Source organism: Artibeus jamaicensis, unplaced genomic scaffold (assembly GCF_021234435.1).
Source record: "Artibeus jamaicensis isolate MK-2021 breed Jamaican fruit bat unplaced genomic scaffold, CSHL_Jam_final contig_240, whole genome shotgun sequence".
Taxonomy (NCBI): domain Eukaryota; kingdom Metazoa; phylum Chordata; class Mammalia; order Chiroptera; family Phyllostomidae; genus Artibeus; species Artibeus jamaicensis.
In genome coordinates this window covers 9704003-9729905 of record NW_026521506.1, presented here as the reverse complement: position 1 = coordinate 9729905, position 25903 = coordinate 9704003, and the positions used below count along the sequence as shown (strand labels likewise).

The following is a 25903-nucleotide window of genomic DNA, read 5'->3' as shown; positions in this document are numbered from 1 at the left end:
CATACAGCAAACTGTATACATCTTAAATTTGATGTATTTTGAAAAATGCTTACATCTACATAACTGAAACCCATATGAAACATTACTGTCAGTCTAGAAAGTGCCTCTTCCCAGTCAATCCCCAGACCCAGACCCCAGACACAACCACTGTTCTGATATTATTTTCTTCCACAGATTAGATTTTTTTGTTCTAGAATTGCACATAAATGGAATCATACATTATGTGTAAGGCTCTTTCAGTTACCATCCTGTTTTTGAGACTCATTCATGTTGCCCCATTGTTAGAGGTTTTATTCCCTTTTTTATTGATGAGTACTGTTCCATTGTAAAGACATACGTACTATAGCAGTTTGCTTATCCATTCTTCTGTTGATGGACATCTGTTTTTTTTTTTCTTCTGTTTTTTGGCTATTATGAGTACAGTTGCTGTGAACATTTATGTAAAAGTTTTTATATAGATTTCTTTCTTTGGGTGGATAAGAATGAAATTGCTGTTGTGTCTGTAATTTTTAAAATTGAATTATTAAAAATTATATTTTTATATGCTTACCACTGGAATACATTTCAGTTTTAATTTATGCCTTCTCTTTTTTCATTTCTATTTGCTACTATCCTAGGCCAGGTGATCATAGCTCATGAGATTACAGTAGTTTAATTGGTTCTCTTGCCTCTAGTTGCTTCCCCACTTCAGCACAAAGCTAAAAGGTGCAAATACTATGTTTTGACACTTTACTTTCTTGTTCATAAGTCTCTGGTGGTTTGCTGATGTCTATTCTGTAGTTTCAAAAGGCTTTCTAAATCTGTCTCCAACTGGCCTTGTTTCTTATTCCTTCTCAACATAAACCCCGTGTGTTCTTTCCTGTACATTTGTTCCTTCATGTTTTTGCTTATACTGCCCCCACCTAGAATATTCTTTACCTTCTATCTCCCCAGATCCCTTGAGTTCTTAAGGTGCAGGTCAACATTTCACAAGTAGGTTGTAAGCTCCCTGTGTGCAAGGGAGCTTACATTATTTCTTACATTATTACATTATTTCTTTACATTATTTCTTATATTGTTTCTCATGTCCATTATTTCTTTTTTTTTTGTATTTTATTTTTTTAAATTAATTTTATCGAGTATGCCATCACAGTTGTTCTGTTCCCCCCTTCATTCCCCTCCCCCCTCCCCCACCATTCCCTCCCCTTTAGTTTATGACCACGTGTCTCAAGTTCTTTGGATTCTATATTTCCCCTACTATTCTTGCCCTCCCCCTGTCTGTTTTCTACCTACTGTCTATGCTACTTATTTTCTGTACCTTCTCCCCCTTCTCCTCCTCCCACTCCCCTGTTGCATTATTTCTTTTATATTTCAGTGAACATTCCTCATAGTTCTGCAGACATAATAGACATTTAGGCAATGCTTAATAATTTGATTTTCTGTATTGATGACTACAAATCAGTCTTTTTTTTCAGTATTCCTTTTTAATGCCCCGTTAGTAGGTTTTGTATTTAAACAACTGCTAGATATAATAGTTTTTAAAATATTTCTTTTTAAGTTGCAATGATATAGTTTCAATCTCTATGAAATATGTATCAAAATTAGAAAAATAATATATATTATAATTACATTGTAGTAAAACCATCTATTACTTATAGGGAATAAGTCATTCATTATAGGTTGTGCATTCCAAAACGGTGGAAGGCTTATTGTCAACCCTTTTCGTGTATAATGGCATGCTGTAAAATGTACAATACATGTATTATGTACTTACCTTTTAAGTCAGTGTGCCATGTCATCATTGCAGATGCACATAGAAATGGTGTGAGGCTTTGGGCTGAGTGACTTAGTTTGTCATTCATACAATGATTGCTGCTCCAAGCTGCTGAACCATATTGGTTTTCTATGTTCACTGTGCCATACTGAGGCCTCTGAGGCTATGGTTTTGAGATACAGGACTGATTGCTTCCTTGCAGGGCTGAATTTCTGCCCTCAGTCTTTTGAACTTGAGCTATCTTCTCCTTAGTTGTGTGTTTACAGCTCTCTACCCAGAACACTATAATTCTGTTAGTCATTATTACTGTAGTCCTTTTCCCTTGACTGCAGGTCCCATGGAAGATGTTTGTGTGCTCTACTATCCCTACCTTATATTCCTGGTGGGGCAGAAGTAGCTGTACAGTTGTTTGTATGGAAAATAACACAATAATTAATAAATAATACTACAAGAATAAACTCTGTTTCATGTACTTAGAACTGTAAACCTGCTTTTGCCCCACCTTGTATATTGTCTATTTTTTTTTGCTTCTCCATTATCCTGTCACTTCTTCTAGACTTGTTGCATTGTATGTGAAGATGGTCTCCCTTTCCAAAGCTGGAAGGCAGTAAAAACATGCCTTTCCTTTTGCACAATGAATTGGTCAAGAGCATTGGATGCAATCTTCAGGTGCATTGCCATTTCTCTACTGCTGTCTTTATTGCCGGGTGAATATGGGCTCTTTTTGTACTGCCAAACTCTGTTTCTTCTGGGCTTGAGACTTTATTGTATAAAGTTGGTATTGGGGATAATGATATTATTATTATTTTTACCATGTATTACAATATAATAAGGATATATTTTGTTCCACAGTATAACTAAGTGTAGAATATAATGTGGCATTTAGCAATGGGTTTTAACTCTAAAATACCATGTGACACATTTAAGGTTGTTATTTTGGTGATAACATGGTAGTAGGAATGTGGAGTGGACCATGTGTCATTCTGTCATACTTTATATTGTTTACTATTGAAATAACTCAAGATTGATATGTATACATATACACCTTAATTTTTCCCAACAGTTTACTCATAACTCATTTCTTAATCTGTAGGTCCCAAGGAATTCTGATATCCCAAATCCAGCTCTGGTTCAAAGAGAGGAGCAAAAAAAAATTGATGGAGCTGAACCTCTTACAGCAGAAGAGACTGAAGAAAAAGAAAAACTTCTCACACAAGTAAGATATTTTAAGTGACTGTGAAATACTTCTAAGCAACCAATAGAAAAAAGAAAATACAGATCACTTTTTATTAAGTTCAGTACCTTGATTGAACACAGTAAAAAAACTTAGGGCTATTTTTTAAATGCTTAGACCAGATATCCCTATTTTTTATCCTTTTCTTAAATAAGTTTTAATCTTTTTCTTAAATAAGTCCCTTTAACATTTCAGATAATAATAATTGCTGATGATGAACTCCTTTAGCTTTAAACAGCCATCATTATATGAAATGTTAAAGGGACTAATTTTAAGAAAAAGATTAAAACTATGAGTGATATAAATGTCAAAAAATCATATCTATCAAACATCAAACTAAGGAAACAAGAACAGAGACAGAATCATGGCTACAGAGAGTGTTTTGATGGTTGCCAGATAGGAGGAGGTGTGGGAGAATGGGTGAAGAGGTGAGGGGATTAAGAAATACAAATGGCTAGTTACAGAATAGCCATGGGGATGTTAAAGTACAGTACAGGAAATGGAGTAGTCAAAGAACTTACATGTATGACCCATGTATGTGAACAATGGTGGGGGATTGCCTAAGGGAGTAGAGGGGTGCTGGGTCGAGAGGGGCAAAGGGGGAAAAATCAGGACCACTATAATAGCATACTCAATAAAATAAAATAAAAAAATAAAAGCTAAAAGTTGCTAAATAGGGAACATTTCCATTTGAACAAAATATAGCTTTCTGGTCATTGTTGCTTTAATGAGTTTTATGAGTGTTATACTTCCAAAATAATTTGCAGAAGATTAAAAAGTTATAGCATACAAAAACCCTTGAAAAATAATAAACAAAAATATATACTGAATGATATCACATAAATATAAAAAGTTGACAGCAAGGTTTATTTATTCAACAAATTATTTTGAACAATATGCAAGGTACAGTGCTAGGATATGTTCCACATTAATTATTGATAGTTTTTATATTTATATCTTATTTATAGGTTTTTTCTTTGGTATGTTTTGTAATTTCATTGAATACATTTTTAGAAATTATATTCACATGCTTTTTAACCAAATGTCTGGAAGTCATAAATTTAAGTGTGAAATATTATTGCAATTGGATGAATATTAGGAATTACCATAGAATAAAACATTTAAATATTCATGTTTTATTTTTAATATTTAGTTCCTGAACACAAAACTGAATTTATGGTTCTTAGAATGCTACTTGGGTTGCAGTATATTGTGATTATATAATATAGTGTGACTACATACATTCTCAACTGAGAAATTGCTGCTTTGTAATTAGAAGCACAATCAATTTTTTGTCCCTTTTAGTAGTTGAATTAATCTTTTGTTTTTTATATTTTATATTTTGTATTTTTTAATGTTTTTATTGTTGTTCTTGTACAGTTGTCTCCATTTCCCCCCATTACTCTCCCCTGCTCTCCCCACTCCCACCTTCCACTTTCAATCCCCCTACCTGTTGTCTTTGTCCATGGGTCCTTTATACATGTTCCTTGACTGACCCTTAGCTGCAGCCCTAAGTAATTGTTTTTAAAAGAATTTAATTTACTTAACCTGGCTGGCGTAGCTCAATGGATTGAGCGCGGCCTGTGAACCACACGATCGCAGTTCGATTCCCAGTCAGGGCACATGCCTGGGTTGCAAGCCAGTTCCCAGCAGGGGACTCACAAGAGGCAACCATACATTGATATTTCTCTCCTTCTCTCCTTCCCTTCCCCTCTAAGGATAAATAAATAAAATCTTTAAAAAAAAAAGAATTTAATTTACTTAAAAAAGAAACCTAAACAGTTCACCCATTTCTCCTACCCTCTCACTCAGTGCCTCTGGCAACTGCCACTTTTCTGTCTCTGTGAACTTAGTTTTTTTTTTTTTAAGACTCCACATATAAGAAAGATCATATAGTATTTGTTGTTTGTCTGACTTATTTCACTTTACCTAGTACCCTGAAGGTACATCCATGCTGTCATAGCTGGCAAGATTTTATTCTTTTTTAAGGCTGAATAATATTCCTGTGTGTGTGTGTGTGTGTGTGTGTGTGTGTTACAATTTCCTTATCCATTCATCTATTGATGGAGAATCAGATTGTTTCCACATTTTGGCTATTGTAAAATAGAGCTACAGTGAACGTGGGGGTGCATATATCTTTTTGAAAGAGTGGTTTCATTTTCCTCAGATAAATACTCCAAAATTGAATTACTGGATCATTTGGTGGTTTTATTTTTAAAATTTTGAGGAACCTTCATACTGTTTTCTTTAGTGGCTGCACCAATTTACATATCCACCAACAAGGCACAATGGTTCCCTTTTTTCCATTCCCTCACCACTTATTTCTACAATACTCTTTTTGATAATATCCATTCTAAAAGGTACCAACTAGTTGATATCATTGTGGTTTTGATTTGCATTTCCCTGAAGATAATGATATAGAGCATTTTGTCATGTGCCTGCTGGCCATCTGTGTGTCTTCTTTAGTGAAATGTCTATTTAGATCTTCTGCCCATTTTTAAAAAGATTTTATTTATTTATCTTTAGAGGGGAAGGGAAGGAGAGAGGGAGAGAAATATCAATGGATGTTTGCCTTTTGTGTGTCCCCTGCTGGGAACTGGCCTGCAACCCAGGCATGTGCCTCTGGCTGGGAATCGAACCGCGATCCTCTGTTTCACAGGCTCACACTCAATCCACTGAGCTATGCCAGCCAGAGCATCTTCTGCCCATTTTTAGTAATTTTTTTTGCTATTGAGTTCTCTGGGTTATTTATATATTTTGGACATTAGCCCCTTGTCAGATACATGATTTGCAAATATTTTCTCCCATTTAGTAGGTTTCCTTTTCATTTTGTTGATGGTTTCCTTTACTGTGTAGAAGCTTTTTATTTTGATATAGTCTCACTTGTTTATTTTTACTTCTGTTGTTTTTGCTTTTAGTTCCTTGGTTGAGGGTTCAGTCCCCAATAGAGACACAAGAGGCGATGGATCAGTGTTTCTCTTCCTTTCTTTCTCCCTCCCTCTCCTCTTTCTAAAAATAAAAAAAGAAAAGAAAAAAAAACATTGAAGTTCTGGAATATCTGGACTTCATTTATATTAGTGTTTTAATGCATTTGTATTTTAATGTAGTAGGGATATATAAAATATGGGATTAAAAACTGTACAATATCTTGAAACTGTAAATCAGTTTTTAGTACTTAGAAGTACATTCTCTTCATGATGGAAAAGAAGTTATTTTTATAAATAAGACTCATTCAATTTTTGATTCCAAAATAAAACCCTGGGATTTTATGAGGAGAAACATTTTATGTCTTTTAAACAGTTTTTTTTGGAAGCTCATTTTTAAAAGATTTATTTATTTATTTATTTATCTTTAGAGGGGAAGAGAGAGGAAGAGAAATATCAATGCATGGTTGCCTCTCAGGCGTCCCATGCTGGAAACTGGCCTGCAACCCAGGCATGTGCCCTGATTGGGAATCGAACTATGATCCTTTGGTTTGAAGGCCTGCACTCAATCCACTGAGCTACACCAGTTAGGGCTGAACAGTTTTAATGTATCATTGTATAGAAGTAAATAGAACAATAAATGGATTTGTTCATTTAACCTTGATTGATGATGCTTAATTTTTGTTAACAGGGGTTCACAAACTGGACTAAGCGAGATTTTAACCAATTTATTAAAGCAAATGAGAAGTATGGAAGAGATGACATTGATAATATAGCTCGAGAAGTGGAGGGCAAAACCCCTGAGGAGGTCATGGAATATTCAGGTTTGTATATAACTTCAGATCTGGTGTTCAGTTTTAATGTTATTCATTTCTTTAGTGTCAATTTAATTGTGCCATTGTCCAGAGATCTTTTAAACTTTTATGAATAAAGTACATTTGAGAATATACAATATAAGTACTTTGCTTTGATATTTTAAGACTTACCAAAAACGAAGTGACTGCTATTGTCTATAGTGGTTAGCTAACGCAGCAAAGTAAAGCCCTGATGAAACAAGCTATTGGATGAGTGTTGACAAAATACATTTTTCTCTTTCCCATCTTTGGAATTTGGTATTTTGGGGGGCAAGTCTGAGACTTCAGGTTCAGCAGATTGAATCAGTGTCTTTCTAGGTCATCCTCGAAATAGAGAATCCTTATTAGGCCCTTTTAGGTCCTCAGACACTGTCAGGTTTCCAGTCAACTCCAGGCACATCATGTGGGTTCCATTAACTCCAGGCAAGCTGGAATAGATCTAAAAATACTGCTTGAATAAATCTGCTGATTGATCCTAGAATTATGTCCCTCTTTTATTCATCTGTGCCTTTGGTCTTGACCAGAACTAGATTAGCTGCTGAAACATATGGAGTTAATATTATAATTTCTATGTTATAAATATGCTGATATTTAACATCAGGCTTCTGAAACAAATTTTATTACAAATAGGTAATTAGCCCTAGCTGGTATGGCTCAGTGGATTGAGTGTTTGCCTGTGAACCAAGGGGTCACCAGTTCGATTTCCAATCAGGGTGCATGCCTGGGTTGTGGGCCAGGTTCCTAGTTGGGGGCGTGTGAGAGGCAGCCATACATTGATGTTTCTCTCCTCTTTCTCCCTCCTTTCCCCTCTAAAAATAAATAAGTATTTAAAAAATAAAAATAGGTAATTATGCCTAGGAAATTTTCTATATGTAGGATAGGAAGTTTGTAACTTTCGAATAGGTCGAGCTCTTAAATGTAGTCTAAATATTAGCTGTTTAGCACTTTTTTCTCATAGAAACAATGTTACAAAGTAGGTTTAGGTTTCTGCACTAGCCCCTCAAATCCTATTTAGCTTAATTCAAATTTTATAGGAAACATTACAATACTAATAAATATATCAAGTATATTAATATAGGCTAGGATCAGCTTTTAAATTATCTATAATGTTAGTACTTGAAGAAATCCAGGTTTAATTAGAGAATATTTTAGAGGTTGATTATATTAAGTTTTTAGTTCATATAAAGTTTATTAACTTCCTTTTTCTTGATACCAGCATATTATTTCTATTACTCTTAAGCTTTATCATACAAGTTGAGGACATTTGGGGGCTGAGAGAGGAAAAATAGATAAGAGGGAGAAATTTTAGCAGTAAGAGGTAAATGAAAAGAGTGGAAAAAGATATGTGCCGAGTGATTTTCTGAAGTAGAATTTTCTTCAAGATAGTATCAGTGTATATTAGGTTGGAAGAAAACAAGTGATTCAAAAAGATATAATGTCAGATGTTTTCTCAAATTTGACACTAGGTCTAATGGCATGACTAGCTCAGGACAGCTTAATTGGGTCTCTGCCAGAGGGTGGGTATTGGAATGGGTTAATGCATTTAGTTGCAATAAGAGAAGAAATGAGTGGATTGAGCGCAGGCCTGCGAACCAGACAATCGCGGTTCGATTCCCAGACAGGGCACATACTGGGGTTGCAGGCAGGTTCCCTGCAGGCCAGTTCCCAGCAGGGGACGCACGAAAGGCAACCGTACATTGACGTTTCTCTCCCTCTGTCCTTCCCTTCCCCTCTAAAGATAAATAAATAAAATCTTAAAAAAAAAAAGAGAAGAAATGAGTACAGTTATACACAGCAGGTATTTATTTAAATGTGTATTGAATGAATAAGTGAGGGAATGAGTAAAGAGTGCAGGTGCTTATAAAAATCAGGGCGGCCTAACATTTCTTTCTTGATAGGCTTTGAGAATGTAGAGTTTGTCATTAAAAAGGTTTTTCACTCAAGTCATATTAATGCAGCCAGATTATTTACCTCATTTGTAAAATTTGGGTGGTTTGGTCTTTGTTTTGTTATTTAGAAACTAGGGTATTCCAAGTGATTTAAAAAAAGAAGCTACATACAGGCCATTGGAAATATTGTGAGGTCAGTGAATGATTCCAAAAATGAAGCAATGGCTTCAGTAGAATTGCTGCCTCATGTTTGAATGATCTGTTGATAATGGTTTTATTTTGCTTTTGCTTGCTAGGAAGCTATATTTTCTAAGTTAATATAGTAACCCTCTCTCCTGTGTCACATTATGTGTTTGGTCCCTTGTAGGGAGCCATTTTACATTGTACGGAAATGTAGCTCAGCCTCCATGTGGAAAACCAGTGGGGTATGTGTTGGCATATGGGACCATGCCCATGGAGAGGTTTTCCCATGGGGAATTAGGCCTGCATTGTACCTAGACTGCTATGAGGCTTGCTTTTGCTAAAACTTTCTCACCCTGAATTGAGGCAGAAGGGCTTACTAAAACTTCCTAAAATCCGAGCTAAACCTCACAAGTATGGAGTGTGACCAATACAACCACTTTCCCCCTTAGCCTGCAACATCCTTCTCTTTGAAGTAATTAGCAACATTCTTTCCTTTGTTATCTGCAAAAGGTAATCGCCTGCAGCGAACCTGTGCATGGTAAATGAGGACCATCCTCCCATGTAATGTTCCCAGAAAAGCAATAAAAACCTCTCCAGGCAGGGGCTGTGGCCCTCTCTTTCTCTCAGAGAGTGGCCATGCCATCCCTTTTTCTCCACAGAACTTCTGTTGTCCTTGTGTATTTGTTCATAGCAGCCGCAACATATGGATCCTTACAGCCAGGATCCACATTAGTCTCCTCTATATCTTGTTTGAATAAAAACATCACCTAAATCAGTATTTGTAGTATCTAGAAATCCTATCATTGGGGATGGATAATTAAAAATGCCATAATATCTCATGAAAGGAAACTCAGTAACCTGAAAACTTCTTGTCAATGGTCTTACTTTTAAATGAAAAGTCAGGGCATTTAACAACTGAACATATTATATACAGATGAATCTGAATCTCAGTTTTAATTGTAAACATAATTTTATTGTATCCTTTTCTGTTAATTATTTGTGCTCCAGTTCTTTGGATTCTTTTTCTTAAGATGATGGCATTCTAAAGTAATAACTGTTTTTCAGCTGTATTTTGGGAACGTTGCAATGAGTTACAGGACATTGAGAAAATCATGGCTCAAATTGAACGTGGGGAGGCAAGAATTCAACGAAGGATCAGTATCAAGAAAGCCCTGGATGCCAAAGTACTACATTTCATAGTTGTAAAATTATTATAAAATTGTTTTAATTGATATGGTGATTAGCTTTGACATGTTAATGCACATTTAGTTAAACCAATAATTTGTTTAAATCCACAGATTGCAAGATACAAAGCTCCATTTCATCAGTTACGTATTCAGTATGGAACCAGCAAAGGAAAGAACTATACTGAGGAAGAGGATAGATTCTTGATTTGTATGTTACATAAAATGGGCTTTGATAGAGAGAATGTGTATGAAGAATTAAGACAATGTGTACGGAATGCTCCTCAGTTTAGATTTGACTGGTTTATCAAGTCTAGAACTGCTATGGTATGTATTCCTTTCTTACTCTTTTGTTCCAACTTTTATTTTGGAAATCTCAAATATTATATATCCTTCACTTAGATTGTCTAATTGTTAACATTTGCCACGTTGGCTTTCTCCACCCCCACCCATGTATGTGTGTGTGTATGTGTATGTGTGTGTGTGTATGTACTTAGAATCTCTATATAAATGTAGAATCTATATTTTGAATTCAGAAATACATATCTGTACTCTCTATATATAACTGAACCATTTGAAAGTAAGTTGCACCTACCATTAGGGTTCACCTCTAAATATATCAGCATTCATCCAAAAATAAGGACATTTTCCTACATAACCACAATATCGTTATCCTACTTGAAAATGTTAACATTGATTCAGTAATGTTATACAGGATACATACAGTCCATGAACAAAATTTTCAGTTGTCCTAAAAGTGTCTTTCATAGTTGTTGCTTAAACTTGATGATCCAAAGATCACATATTACATTTGGCTGTTGAGTCTCTTTATTGTCTTTTAACTACAGCTTTTGTTTGCTCATTGTTAGATTTAGGTTAAACATTTTTGGCAAGAATGCTACATAATTGATTTGGACTTTTTATTGTATCACATCAGGAAGCACATGATAGGTTGTCAATCTTTTGATGATGCTAAGTTTTTTTTATTAATTTTTATTGTATTTTTTCCATTATCACTCAGTTCCCTTATACCTCCCTCCCCCCAGCAATCACCACACTGTTGTCCATGTCCATGAGTCCTTTTGCTTTTTGCTCAATCCCTCCACCCCCTAACATCCCTGTCACCCTGTTCTCTATCTATGAGTCTGGCCCTGTTTTCCTGTTTAGTTCAGTTTGCTCATTAGATTCCACATAAGAGTGAAATCATATGGCATTTGTCTTTCTCTGACTGGCTTATTTCACTTAGCATAATGTTCTCCAGGGCCATCCATACCATCACAGATATTAAAATTTTCTTTTTTATGGTCAAGTAGTATTCTGTTCTGTAAATGTCCCATATTTTATCTACTCATCTACTGGTGGATAGTTGGGCTGCCTCCATATTTTGGTGATTGTAAATAATGCTGCAACGAACATAAAAGTGCTTCTGTTCTTTCAAGTTAGTGTTTTGGGTTCCTTCAGATATAGTGTGAGAGGTAGGGTTGCTGGGTCAAAAGGCAGATCTATTTTTAATTTTTGAGGTATCTCCATACTGCTTTCCACAGTGGTTGTGCCGATCTGCATTCACACCCACAGTGCAAAAAGGTTCCCTTTCTCCACATCATCACCAGCACTTGCTTGTTGATTTATTCATAAGATCCATTTTCACAGATGTGAGATGATAACTCATTATGGTTTTAATTTTATTTCTCTGAGGATTAGTGACATGGAGCATCTCTTCATATGTCTGTTGGCCATCTCTGTGTCCTCTTTGAAGAAGTGTCTATTCAGTTCCTTTGCTCATTTTTTAATTGGCTGGTTTGTTTTTTTGGTGTTGAGTTTTGTAAGTTCTTTATAAATGTATCAGTGAATATGTCCTCCCATTTTCTGGGTTATCTTTTTATTTTATTGATGATTTCCTTAGCTATGCAATGTTTTTCTACTTTGACATGAACCCTTTTATTAAGTTTTTGTTTCCCTTGCCTGAGGATATATATCTGATAAAATACTGCTACAAGCAATGTCCAAGATTTTGCCGTCTATGTTTTCTTCTATGATTTTTATGGTTTTAGGTCTAACTTTAAGTCTTTGATCCATTTTGTGTTTATTCTTGTGTGTGGTATAAAAAGGTGGTTTAGTTTCACTTTTCTGCATATATCTGTCCAATTTTCCCAACACTGTTTATTGAATAAACTATCTTTAGCCCATTGTATTTGCTTCTTCTGTTGAATATTAATTGGATATAAAGGTGTGATGTGGGGGGAGGCTCTGCCCATAGGGCACCCCTGGCCGCCATGGATGAGAGTAAATCTATCAAGACATGATCTGTTTGGGGAGGAAAGGTGGCCAGTCTTTCAAAGGAGAAGGGCCAGGAGCCTGTTCCTCAATGGGCTTTTAATGGGTTCAGTTTGCACAGGAATACAAGGTAAAGCTCATCAATCATTGTCAGGCAGTAAGAATCAAACAATAGATAATACACTGAGAACTCTGAGGGCTTATTCTGAATCGGTCAGTTAGCTAAAGGGCTATAAAACTTTGGGAAATGAACTAATTTCATGCTTGGACCCTTATCAGAAAATTGAGGGCAATCTTAGCAAAGCAGTTTTCACATGATTTTATGCATTCTTTCTTAGGCCTGATTGCCCTGGGGAAATCTGCCGTTTGCAGCACAGGGCTGCACCCACCTCCAGCATTGTCTCAGGCTTAAGTCAGGCAAGGGAAGTAAGGCAGCCAAGAGATCAGGAAACTTCTGGTAGACAGAATGAGGACTCAGGCTATGTCAAAGCCGAGGGGTGAGGGTTCATCACCCCCTTTTGCTATAGCCCCCCAAGTCCTTTCCTGAGAGCCCCCTCATGACCATGCCTGTGTTAGGTTGTCCCTTGTTTGAGGAATCTTACCCATCATTGGCTAACCCATCAGGCTTGGGACCAAGCAGGGTGAAGTAAAGGGGGCAGAGGCAACACCCCTGCCAGGGAGATAAGCTTTGTGTCCTTAGTGGCTTATGGTCCCAAGTGTCTCTTGGAGGCAGCACATATATGAGTCTTGTCCATTCAGCTACTCTATGTGTTTTGGTTGGAGTATTTATATGCCATTTACATTTAAGGTGATTATGGATAGATATGTATTTAGTGCCATTTTATTGTCAGACTATTTTCATCTTTCTCTTTCTTCTTCTTCCAAAATGAAGCCTTTAACATTTGTTGCAGTGCTGTTTTTTTAAAATTTTTTTATTGATTATGCTGTTACAGTTGTTCTATTCCCCCTTTCATTCCCCTCCACCCCTACCCCCCTATCCCCACCATTACCCCCCCTTTAGTTTATGACCATGTGTCTCAAGTCCTTTAGATTCTATATTTCCCATGCTATTCTTGCCCTCCTTCTATTTTCTATCTACTGTCTATGCTACTTATTTTCTGTCCCTTCTCCCCCCTTCTCCTCCTCCCACTCCCCTGTTGCTAACCCTCCTTGAGATCTTCATTTCTATGTTTCCACTCCTGATCTAGCTGTCCTTTTAGTTTGCTTTTGTTTTAGGTGTGGTTGTTAATAACTGTGAGTTTGCTGTCCTTTCACTGTTCATGTTTCTTTAACTTCTTTTTCTTAGATAAGTCCCTTTAACATTTCATATAATAAGGGCTTGGTGATGATGAACTCCTTGAATTTGATCTTATCTGAGAACCACCTTATCTGTCCTTCCATTCTAAATGAAAGTTTTGCTGGATAGAGCAATCTTGGTTGTAGATCTTTGGATTTCATGACTTGGAATACCTCTTTCCAGCCCCTTCTTGCCTGTAAGGTCTCTTTTGAGAAATCTGCTGACAGTCTGATGGGGACTCTTTTGCAGGTGACTGTCCCCTTAGCTCTTGCTGCTTCTAGGATTCTCTCCTTCATTTTAATTTTGGCTAATGTAATGATGATGTGCCTTGGTGTGTTCCTTCTTGGGTCCAACTTCTTTGGGACTCTCTGAGCTTCCTGGATTTCCTGGAAGTCTATTTCCTTTGCCAGATTGGGGAAATTCTCCTTTATTATTTGTTCAAATAAGTTTTCCACTGGTGGCTGTGCCTTTCCCCCTTCTGGTACCCCTATAATTCGGATGTTGGAGCGTTTAAAGATGTCCTGGAGGTTCCTAAGACTCTCCTCATTTCTTTGAATTCTTGCTTCTTGACTCTTTTCTGTTTGGCCATTATTTGCTTTCTTCTGGTCCACTCCATTGATTTGAGTCCCAGTTTCCTTTTCATTGCTATTGGTGTCCTGTGCAATTCCATTCATTTCAATTAGTTTCGCCTTCATATATTTGTCTAATTTGTGGCTATAATCAACCAGTTCTGTGAGGATCCTGATGACCAGTGTTTTAAACTGTGTGTCTGAGAGTTTTGCTATTTCTTCATCACTTAGATTTATAGGCTCTGGGGCTTTGAGATCTTCCTGAGCCATTTTTGGTCTGTTCTGGCCCTTTAAGTGTGAGGAGCGGCGCCTAGGACTCCCAGGTCGCTGGGTTGTGACGCTGTATGTGGGGGCGTGGTCAGAGCGGGGAAATGGCGACCCCCTCTGCTGTTTCTCACAGCTGGGTGAGGATAAGCGCCTTAGGTGGTTCACCTGGGCCAGGCCACTCAGAGTTGCTGGGTTATGACGCTGTATGTGGAGGTGGGGTCAGAGCAGGGAAATGGCGGCGCCCTCCACTGCCGCTGGCCACGGGACCTGCCGGGCCTGGTCCAATCGCCCACTCCCTCGCCTGTCTACCCGCACACAAATGCGTGACCACAGTCAACACGCAGCCCTGCTCCCCCCACTGTCTCCCCCGAGGTCGCTCGCCTGGTCGCTCACTAGGTCCAACCCTGCGCCTGGATTCCACGCGTCTGGATTCCGCGCGCCTGAGTCCATCTGACCGAGTTTTCCTGTGCAACCCCGCTTCACCAGTCACTGGTTTCGCCCCTTACCGGTCAGGCTGAAGAATTTGTTGTTAACGGACTTCCGAAATTTCAATTTTCCGTATTCTGGCTGTGTTTTCTGTTGCTAATATTTAGTTGTCTCTAAACTTGGTTGTGTGAGAAGGCACGGCACATCCACCTATGCCTCCATCTTGGTGGAAGTCTGCAGTGCTGTTTTGATGTTAACAAACTCCTTTAGTTTTTCTTTGTCTGGGAAGCTCCTTATTTCTCCTTATATTTTAAATGATAGTCTTGCTGGGTAAAGTAGCCTTGGTTGTAGGTACTTGATCTTCATCACCTTGAATATTTCACACTACTCCCTTCTGTCCTGAAATATTTCTGTTGAGAAATCAGATGATGGCTTAATTGATGCTCCCTTGCGAATAGCTACCTGCTTTTCTCTTGTGGCCTTTATGATTCTCTCCTTGTCTTGAAGGTTTGGCATTTTAATTATGATGTGTTTTGGTGTAGGCCTCTTTGAGTCCAACCTGTTTGGGACTCTCTGAGCTTCGTGGACTTGTATGTGTGTTTTCTTCACCAGATTAGGGAAGATTTTGGTTATTATTCCTTCAAACAGGTTCTCGATCCCTTGCTTACTGTCTTGTCCTTCTGATATTTATATGAGGTGAAAGTTGTCAACACTTCACTTACTGTTCAAAATGTTTCTTAAGCTCTTCTCATTTTTAAAAAAGATTTTTATTTATTTATCTTTAGAGGGGAAGGGAAGGAGACAGGGAGAGGAATATCAATGTATGGTTGCCTCTCGTGCATCCCATGCTTGGAACTGGCCTGCAACCCTGGCATGTGCTCTGACTGGGAATCGAACCGAGGTCCTTTGGTTTGCAGGCCTGCGCTCAATCCACTGAGCTATACCAGCCAGGGCTCTTCTCATTTTTTAAGATTCTTTTTTCTTTTACTGCTGTACGTGAGTGTTTTTTTCTACCTTGTCTTCCAAATCAGTGATGTGATACTTGGCTTCTTCTAACCTACTGTTTATTCCTTCCAGTGTAGTATTTACTCAGATATTGCATTTTTTATTTCTGACTGGTCCATTTTTATGGTTTTTATGTCTTTTTTATGTTGTTGAGTATCTTTTTTTCCCTTACTCTTTTTAAAAAGATTTTATTTATTTATTTCTAGACAGGGGAATGAAGGAGGAGAGGGAGAGAAACATCAGTGTGTGGCTGCCTCTTGATTGCCCCCAACTGAGGCCTGCAACCCAGGCATGTGCCCTGACTGCGAATCGAACAGGCAACCCTTTAGTTTGCAGGCCAGTGCTCAATCCACTGAGTCATACCAGCCAGGGCTGCTGAGTATCCTTATAATCATTACTCTAAACTCTCTCTATGTTAAATTGCTTTCTTCCATTTCACTAAGCTCTTCTTCTATAGAATTCTCTTGCTCTTTCATTTGGGATCTGTTTCTTTGCCTTCCCATTTCGGCTGCCTCTTTGTATTTGTTTCTACATATTACATAGATATGCAAAGACTCTGATGTAAGTTTTGTCAGATGCTGCTTGTTACTGGTCCTGGTTAACTTGTTTAGAGCTACCAACAATCTGCAGCATGTGGCTCCCTCTAATTGGGCTGTTTGTTTGCAGAACGAACCAGACTGCACACCAAAGTTGGCTTTTTTCAGCACTGGGCCTGGGGTAGAGTCATCTGAAGTCACATAGAGCTCCCAGAGATCCATCTTAGTTGTTAAACTACTCATTGATATAGCCTCAAGTTGTAATAGCAGCCTGGCTTGAGCTCCACTGGGTGGGTCAGAGTGATTTCTGCAGGCAGGGCTATTGCTTCTTGCCAGGCTTATGACACTTTGAGGTTAGTGCTCTTCTTGAGAAAGATGGCTTCTGAACAGTATGGGCTTGATTCAGCACAGGGATGGTGGTGGCTGTTCCTTCAGTTCTCCCCCCAGAGACACCAACCCCAGGCTCTCCTCAAGTATCTCTAGTCCACTCTGTCCTCCCTCTGCTGGAGCCCAGGGTAAGTGGCTACAAATGGAATTTTGTGTTGCCCCTTTAAGAAGCTCTGTGAATCTCCAGCCATCTCTCTCTGGCAGACAGAACCCCTGTTGCTTTTCACAGCCATATGTTATCTTCCTTTCTTTCTTGGCTCTGGTGCTGTAGGCTGGGGAGTCCAGCTTGGGGTTTAGACCCTGTATTTCTTAGGGGGAGTTCCCACCCAGATGCTGAAACATCCCTCCAGAACTTTAGCTGCCACCTGTCGGTGCCCACCCAGCCCTCTTGTATTTCCTCTGCGTTCCCTACAAGTCTCTTTGTGGTAAAGTGGTTTCTTGTGTTTGTCCTTGGTTGTAAATCTTCTCTCCAGTTAGGGTTCAGTTTGTTACTCAGTATGATTTCTCTACAATTTACTTGTAATTCCAGATTGGTCCTAGGAGGTTGTTAGTGTTGGTGATGCTAAGTTTGGTTACTTGGTTAATATGGTGACCACTAGAGTTCTCCAATTTAAAGGTACATTTTCTCCATTGTAATTGGACAGATGATACTTGACACTATATGTATAACTTAAGGATTTATTTCATTTATTTTTAAAAGAATTTATTTGTTTATTTTACAGAGAGGGGGAGGGAGGGAGAAAGAGAAAAATATCGATGTGAGAGAGAAACATTGATTGTTTGGCTCTTGCATGTGCTCCATTGGGGAACTCAACCTGCAACCCAGGCATGTGCCCTGACCAGAAATTGAACTGGCAACCTTTTGCTTTGCAGGATGATGGCCAACTAAGTGAGCCACACCAGTCAGAGCAAGGATTTATTTTTAATGAGAAAGAATTAGTGCCTGTCGAGTTTTTAGAAGACTGTTATGGGACAGAGAATAATTAAGTAGAAGAGATATTTTTATTTTAGCTGTATGTAATTCACTCTGGTACTTTCTTTTTTTTCATTTTTTAAAATTTTATTTACTGATTTTTTAAAATTAATTTTATTTAGTTATTTTTCAAGTACAGTTTTTTGTCTATTTCTCCCATCCCAGCCCCCCCACCCCTTGCTCCCCACCTCCCTCCCTTTTCCACCCCCCTTAGTTCTCGTCCCTGTGTCCTTCCTATTTATTCCTCCAAATCCCTCCCCCCTTTTCCCCCAAATCCCTCCCCCCTTTTCCCTTTAACTTCCCTTCCTTCTCCCCTCTGGTCACTGTCCCCTTGTTCTCTATTTCAGTGTCTTTGTTTCACTTTGGTAGTTTCTAATGTAAATTGTGTTTCTGTTAAATTCTAGTGCTGCTCAGTAGTGTTCTGATATTGAAATAAATGCAACACATTTTTACTGTGGGCATCATCAGTCTTTTTCCAGCTGAGATAGTTAAAACAAAAATAGCTTTATACAACCTAAAAAATTAAAAGTAAACAGAAACTAACAATCCAAACATTGAACATTTTAAAGTATTTTGTATAAGCCATGAATATGTTCTTGACCAAAGGTTTATAGAGGTGCAAAGATTTTGTTTGGTTTTGTATTTGCAGTTCAAGTTGAATAAAAAAGAAAAGAAAAAAATCTGAGTTGCTAAATTGAAGATGCTAATATTGGCAGATGCTTTACAAGATCAGATATTCCTTAAAACTTGAACACAAATTTAGAGTGTTTTTGGATTGTTATTAGAACATGTCTCTCAAGTCTATGGAATATGTAATGCTGGGAGAGCTAGCAAATTCTTTGAATCAAGCCAGGATGCAAAAGGAACTAGAAAGACTGGAATGATGGATTTGTTGAATGTCATAGCATGACATTTAATGGAAATAAATGTAAAGTGTTATACTTGTTAAAAAATGAAGAGGTACATGTGTTAATAAGATGCAGTAGAAAGTACTGGTAAGAGAATTAAAAAGATAAGAATTAATCGATAGAATAAAGGGCTGACATTGGATGTAAGGAAGAATTGTTTGGCAGGATTCTTTGGATCATTGACATAGATTATTAAAGAACAATGTAGAATAGCTTTTTTATTAGATTTGAAAATGAGATTCTGTTGATTGTCTGAAGGCTTTGGCAGTGAGCTACTTAGCCTTTTAAGGTGCCTTCTAGCTGAGTGCATCTGTGACCATGTTTAGCAGAGAACTCCTTTCAAAAGGCATGCATTTTTAAAGTTATAATTGATATATAACATTAGTTTTACAAATTTCAACAACGTGTAAAAGACAAATGCCTACTTGCACTTTTTGGTGAATCATATTTTAGATCATACATGTCCTTTTATGTGATGGAACTTATGCTGAATTTCCAGTATTATTTTCGTGATATTATACTATTTTTAAAAAGGTTGAGAGTTTAATGCTGTTTCCAGTTAGTGTAATCATTAAACAAAAGCAGTAGGACGAAACAGATTCAGAAGTTCAAGGAAAATCTTATATTTCTTGTAGAGTGAGTATGACTGTAGAACTATATACCCTTATTTTATTTCCAAGAAGAAAAACAAGTATATTATTAACAACCACTAGATGTCTCTGAACTCCCTTGTAAATATTTTTTCCTCCATCTTTTTTCTACAAAACATTACCTTTCTTTACTAAGATACTTATCTCTAATGTATATTTTTAAAAAGAGCAGGTATTAACTATATAGGTGATTGCAAAATGAAACCTTTATTTTGTCATTTGAAAAATGAAGACATCTTTTTCTTTAATTACCTTCTGGAACATAGAATTTATGATTTCTAATGAATCTTTTAAAATATATATATATATATATAATAGTTTATTTTATGTTTAAATATTATAATACAAACTATTTAATTTTTCTCACATTGTTTTTATTTTCATTCTGGGTAATGGATCATTTTTGCTTATATATCTGGATTTAGAGTACAGGTAATATATTTCTAAATATGTATATATAAAGACCATGTTTTTTGGAATATTTTTGATAATATCAGTTATTGGAGAAGTGAAATAAGTCAGAGAAAGGCAAATACCATATGATTTTGCTTACATGTGGAATCTAAAGAATAATGTAAATGAATAAATGAAACAAATACATTCATAGATGCAGAGAATAGACTGATGGCTGCCACATGAGAGGAGAGTTGGGGGACTGGATAAAAAAGGTGAAGGGATTGATAAGTACAGATTGGTAGTTACAGAGTAGTCACATGGATGTATTAATTTTATTTATTTATTTGTGTTTGTTTGTTTTTAAGTACAGTTGTCTCCATTCCCCCACACTCCCCCACACCCCCATACCTCAGCCATCCCCACCTCCCACCCCTGATCCCACTCCCTTGGTTTTGTCCATGTGTCCTTCATATTTGTTCCTGAAAACCCTTCTCCCTTTTCTCCCCATTATCCCCTCCCACCTCCTTTCTGGTTACTGTCAGATTGTTCTCTTAAAAATTTTTTTTATTGTTTTTCAAGTACAGTTGTCTCCATTTTCCCCTCACCATTCCACCCCACCCCAGCCATCCCCACTTCCCACCCTTGATCCTACCCACCTTTGGTTTTGTCCATGTGTCCTTTATAGATGTTCCTGAAAACCCTTCCCCCTTTCCCCCATTATCCCCTCCTTCCTCCCCTCTGGTTACTGTCAGTTTGTTCTTAAATTAAGTGTCTCTGGTTTTATTTTGCTCACTTGTTTTGTTTTGATAATTAGGTTCCACTTATAGGTGAGATCATATGGTATTTGTCTTTCACTGCCTGGCTTATTTCACTTAGCATGGAATACTACACAGCAGAAAGAAAGAAGGAGTCACAGGGATATAAAGTACAGCATAGGGAATATAGTCAATAATATTATAATAACTGCATTATAGTATTGCCAGGTGGGTACTGAAAATTTCAGGGGAACACTTTAAAGTATATGATAGTCTAACTACTATGCTGAAACTAATACAAAATAATATTGAATATAAACCGTAATAGAAAAAATAAAAATAAAATGAAAAAGTAGATTATTTGTATTCCTAGGTGATCTCTCTGCCTGCTCATTTAAAAAAAATTGTTCTTGTACAGTGAATCATATTAAAAATCTAGGAAGATTGAAAGAGGTAGTTGTGATTTCCAAAGTTAAAATTATTAGTTTCATTGAAAAATCCCATCTTAGAAATACAGAGGATGTAATTTGATTCATTACATATGTCACTGTGTTCTAATTTATGTTTATTTATGTTTAAACTTTAAACATAGCTTACTAAAGAAGCTGTCTTTAAGCCCTGGCTGGTGTGGCTCAGTGGACTGAGTGCCGACCTGCAAACCAAAGGCTCGCTGGTTTGATAATCAGTCAGGGCACATGCCTGGGTCACAGGCCAGGTCCCTAGTTGGGACATGAGTCAACAACACATTGATGTTCCTCTTCCTCTCTTTCTCCCTCCCTTCCCCTCTCTCTAAAAATAAATAAAATCTTACAAAAAGAAAAAAGAAGCTATTTTTAAAAACATAATCTTGCTGAAAGATAACTCTCTTCTTTCCCAGAGATAGCAATAAATAGTATGAAAATACTTAGAAAAAAAGTAGAAACCTTGGTAATTATGTTTTATTCTGAGATCTCAAAGTCCATTCATGGCTTCTGACTTAACAGTCTTAAAGTGCTTAAAGTCATGAATCTCCACTTCTGAATATGCCTCACTTTGAAAGCCTTAAGCTAAAGGTTGAAGATTTCTCTGACACTGTTCTCCATTTTAAAAGTCTTACTATACAAAAGAAAAAAGAGTTTTAGTTTCATTTCTCTATGCTAAAGAGATTGTGATTTCTTTCTCTGAAAACTTCTGTAGTCTTTAATCAATTTCTATTGAAGTACATAAACAATTAGGAAGGATATGATCATTTTTAGATTTTTAAGCTGAGAGCATATGAATAGTCCCTACCATTTTCCTTCTAAGAAAAATGTCTCAAAATGGGATCTTAATCTTAGGACATTCAAAGACTATCGGAATGAAGGACTTTTACCAAATGACTATATTAAACTTCATATTTATATACTAACTTTTATATAATGCTTGCCAGTCCTTTTATCAACAGTAGCCCATTAATTTTCTTGCCCTTAGTTTTAGGGCAAGGTATTGCCCTAAATGGATGTCAGGGTATTGTCTCTGTTAATTTAGGGATAGACTAATGTGACTGGGAGATTTGAGAATAAGAGAGGTTCAAAAGAACTAGCACATTAGTCAGTTTACTGGAGGAACAGGTGAAAAATACCTAAAGCTTAGTCAGTACTTCTTTGGACCTCCTTAGGTCCTTCTAAGTACTTAAAGGAGAAAAGCAGAATTTAAATCTGAGATAAAGAACAGTTCTTCATAACAATTTATTGTATCCTTTTTAGGGTTACTTTGACTCTTAATATTACTAAAAAAAATCATACCTTCTAACTTGTGGGGAGCTTTTTTCTTTTTTCTGTTAGCCAGCTAAATGAACTGTGTGCACGTTGCCTGTGGCCATGTACCTTGGAGTTGAATCAAGGCATTAGTAATTAATTATTACAATTACCCTGCCTTTTATAGTAGTTTAAGTGATTTTTTCTGATAGCATCTCAGAGAGAATCAATCACATAGTGTTATATACAATGTAATAAAAATTTCATGTTGTTATTGTTTGTTTTTAAATCAACCTATTGATAAAGAGTTCTTATTTAAAATTAAGAAAATTAAATTCTTCACTAGAATTTTAAGGAAAAAATACTTTTTATAAAATATCACTACAACTTTTTATAGGTGTATCAGTGATAGTTGGTGTTATTCAGGATATTAGTTCATCACAGTCAGAGAAGGATTTCCTTTATAGGTACATTAAAAAAATGAAAGTAAAATTCAAAAATTTCAACCATATTCTATAGTCACAGTAATATTTTTATTTGTTGCTTATGCAGCATGGTCTAGAAAATTTCATAAAGCAGGCCACTCACAATTTTTTATACGTCAGTTTACTGGAGGTTAACAGCTAACATTGAGATTTTAGAGCCTTATATTATTAATGAAATGGGAGAAATATGAATTAATTTATTATTGTAAAAAGTGGTAAACTGCCCTGGCTGGTGTTGCTCAGTGGATTAAGCACGGGCCTGCGAACCAAAAGATCATGGTTTGATTCCCTGTCAGGGCACATGCTTGGGTTGCAGGCTAGTTCCCAGCAGAAGAAACAACCATACATTGATATTTCTCTCCCTCTCTCCTTCCCTTCCCTTCTAAAGAAAAATAAATAAAAAATTTAAAAAAATGAATAAAATTATTTTTTAAAAAGTAGTCAACTGTGAAGTGTATTGAGCTCTTGACTGTAGAATTATTAAAATGTTAAAAATGCAATTTGGTTATGCTCATAGAGATATGTTATTAACTCATGCACTTAAAAGTAAAAAAATGTCCCTTTACAGCCTTAAATTTGAAAAGGTTTTATATAGAGAAATGTACGGAGGAAGTAGTGTTTAACTTTGCCTTGAGGGTTAGATAAGAGGAATAGCTTCACAGAACAGGCCCTTCTTGGAACCAAGTCTTAAAAAACTAGAAAAAGTTGGCCATGGAATTACATTTAAAGTTGTGGAAACAGGATGTGAGAAGATATAAACAAGCAGAGCATATTCAGAAACTGCAAGTAGGTTGGTATGGTAGGGTGTAAGTAGGGAAGTACTGGGGATAGCTGGCAGCCAAATTACAAAGGGCCCTGTCTGCTATATTGAAGTCTTTGGCCTTTAATCTATAGGAATTGGGGAGCTATTGCAATATCAAATCAGTGACATGATTAGATTTACATTTTAGAGATACTGCTCTGCGTAAGTGGACAAATGTCTCCCTCAACTTCCAACTGTAGGCTGATAATCCTACATTTATATCTCTCTATCTTTTCTCTGTTTCTCATCTTTTTTCTTCTGTTGGCTAATGTATTACCATCTGCAGTTCACTTAATTTTTAAGTGCAACTGTTTTTTCCTAAAGGTACCAATGTAGTACCTCTCTGGCTCAAAGATCATTAATGAGATTCTTTTGTCAACTGAATTAAGTAAAAGTTTCTTAGTTCTTTGTTCTTCATTTCTAGGTTTTTTGTACTTTGATCCAAATTTAGTCTGACTGCACAGCATTTCCCCAGTTGGTTTCTACCAGACAATTGCACTAGGATTTGCAATTAGGTGATGTGCAGAACAAGGGTTCTGTGTTCAAGTAGATTTGGGAAATTCTGATACCGAATCCTGCTTTGAGAAATCCTGCCTTGAAGACACTTGTTCAACCTTTTTAAAATCCAGCATTTCCACACATGCGTGAACACAGAATACTTTCTTCTTTTGCCATAGCTCTTAACGTTGCAGAACTGTGTTCCATTAGTCGTTTTCCTGTTGTCTTTATTGATTGAGCATCTCTCTTCTCTGAGTGCTATTTTTCTTCCTTCAACCTCATTCCTAAATTCAGCATGGGGAAATGGTAAGAGAAAGAGATAATTAGAGTAGAGAATTGTAGAAACAGTTTGAGACTGCATGAACAACTTTAACCCCAGGAAAATAAGGATAAAGATTTATAAACATTTAGAGAGTTCTGGCAAAGGTGTAGGTGTAGGTAGAAACACTTTGCTTCCTTGCACAACCAAAAGGATAACAACTAATCTAAAAACAATAAACAAACAAGTGCCAGAAAATCAAACTGTGTGGAACTCCGACAACCACAGAGTTAAGGGAACATTTACCCAGATCAGTAGGAGGGGTGGAGATGGGTATCTGAGTGGAGAGGACGTGCAGCAAGGCAGAACACTTCATGGGCAAGGCAGGAGGGCTGGCTGAATGGAAAACTAAAGACTCAGAGCTAGCTGTAAACTCCTGAAGGGGTTGTCACCATGGGAGAAACTCCCAGTCTCACAACAAGAGAGTTCATTGGAAAGTGGGCTAGAGCAGAGCAAATGAGCAGCATTGTTCCCCCTCTGACCCCTCCCCCACAGCACCACAATGCAGCAAAGAGGGTTGCTTCACCAGAGTGAATACTTAAGGCCCTGCTCCCTTACACCATAACAGGTGCACCAATACAAAGAAACATGGCCCAGTGAAAGGACAGATCAAAACTCCAGAAAAAGAGCTAAGCAACAAGGAGATAGCCAACCTATTTGATGCAGAGTTCAAAACACTGGTAATCAGGATGCCCACAGAACTGATTGAACTTGGTCGTAAAATGAAGGAACAAATGAAGGCTACCCAAAGTGATATAAAGCAAAATATACAGTGGATCAACAGTGAAGGGAAGGAAACCGGTACTCAAATAAATGATTTGGAACAAAGGGGAGAAATAAACATCCAACCAGAGCAGAATGAAGAAAGAATTAAAAAAAAAAAAACAAGGAGAGGCTTAGGAATCTCGAGGACAACTTTAAATGCTCTAACATCAGAATCATGGTGCTATTAGGAGAAAAGGGAGAGCAAGAAATTGAATTATTTGAAAAAATAATGAAGGAGAACTTCTCCAATCTGGTGAAGGAAGTAGACTTTCAGGAAGTCCAGGAAGCCTTCAGAGTCCTAAAGAAATTGGACCCAGAGAGGAACATACCAAGCCACATCATCATTAAGTTACCCAAGATTAAAGATAAAGAGAGAATCTTAAAAGCAACAAGAGAAAAGATAGTTACCTACAAAGGAGTTCTGGAGGGCAGTCAGCTGATTTCTCAAACCTTACAGGCAAGAAAGGACTGGAAAGAAGTATTTGAAATGATGAAAGGCAATCCAAGATTACTCGGTCCAGCAAAGCTTTTGTATAGAATGGAAGGCCAGATAAGTGCTTCCCAGATAAGGTCAAATTCAAGGAGTTCATCATCACTAAGCCCTGATTATATGAAATGTTAAAGGGACTTATCTAAGAAAAAGAAGATAAAAAACATAAACAGTAAAATGACAACAAATAACTATCAACAACCAAACATTAAAAGAAAAAAAAGTAAGCGAACAACTAGAACAGGAACAGGATCACAGAAATGGAGATCACATGGAGGGTTATCAGTAGGGAGGGGAAGAATGGGGGAAAAGGTACAGGGAATTAGAAGCATAATTGGTAGACATAAAAATAGATGGGGAGGTCC

The 25903-nt window shown here is 37.0% G+C and overlaps 1 protein-coding gene across 6 annotated transcripts in view; it reads left to right on the top strand.

Annotated features, from left to right (window-relative positions):
- SMARCA1 (SWI/SNF related, matrix associated, actin dependent regulator of chromatin, subfamily a, member 1) overlaps positions 1-25903 on the top strand; it is a 78031-nt gene that overhangs the window by 46154 nt on the left and 5974 nt on the right. For all 6 annotated transcript variants that reach the window (XM_037147121.2, XM_037147116.2, XM_037147115.2 and 3 more), the window contains 4 exons: positions 2847-2969; positions 6603-6735; positions 9903-10021; positions 10136-10348. In XM_037147121.2, coding sequence (XP_037003016.1) covers positions 2847-2969; positions 6603-6735; positions 9903-10021; positions 10136-10348 — 588 coding nt within the window. The remainder of the gene's footprint in view (positions 1-2846; positions 2970-6602; positions 6736-9902; positions 10022-10135; positions 10349-25903) is intronic.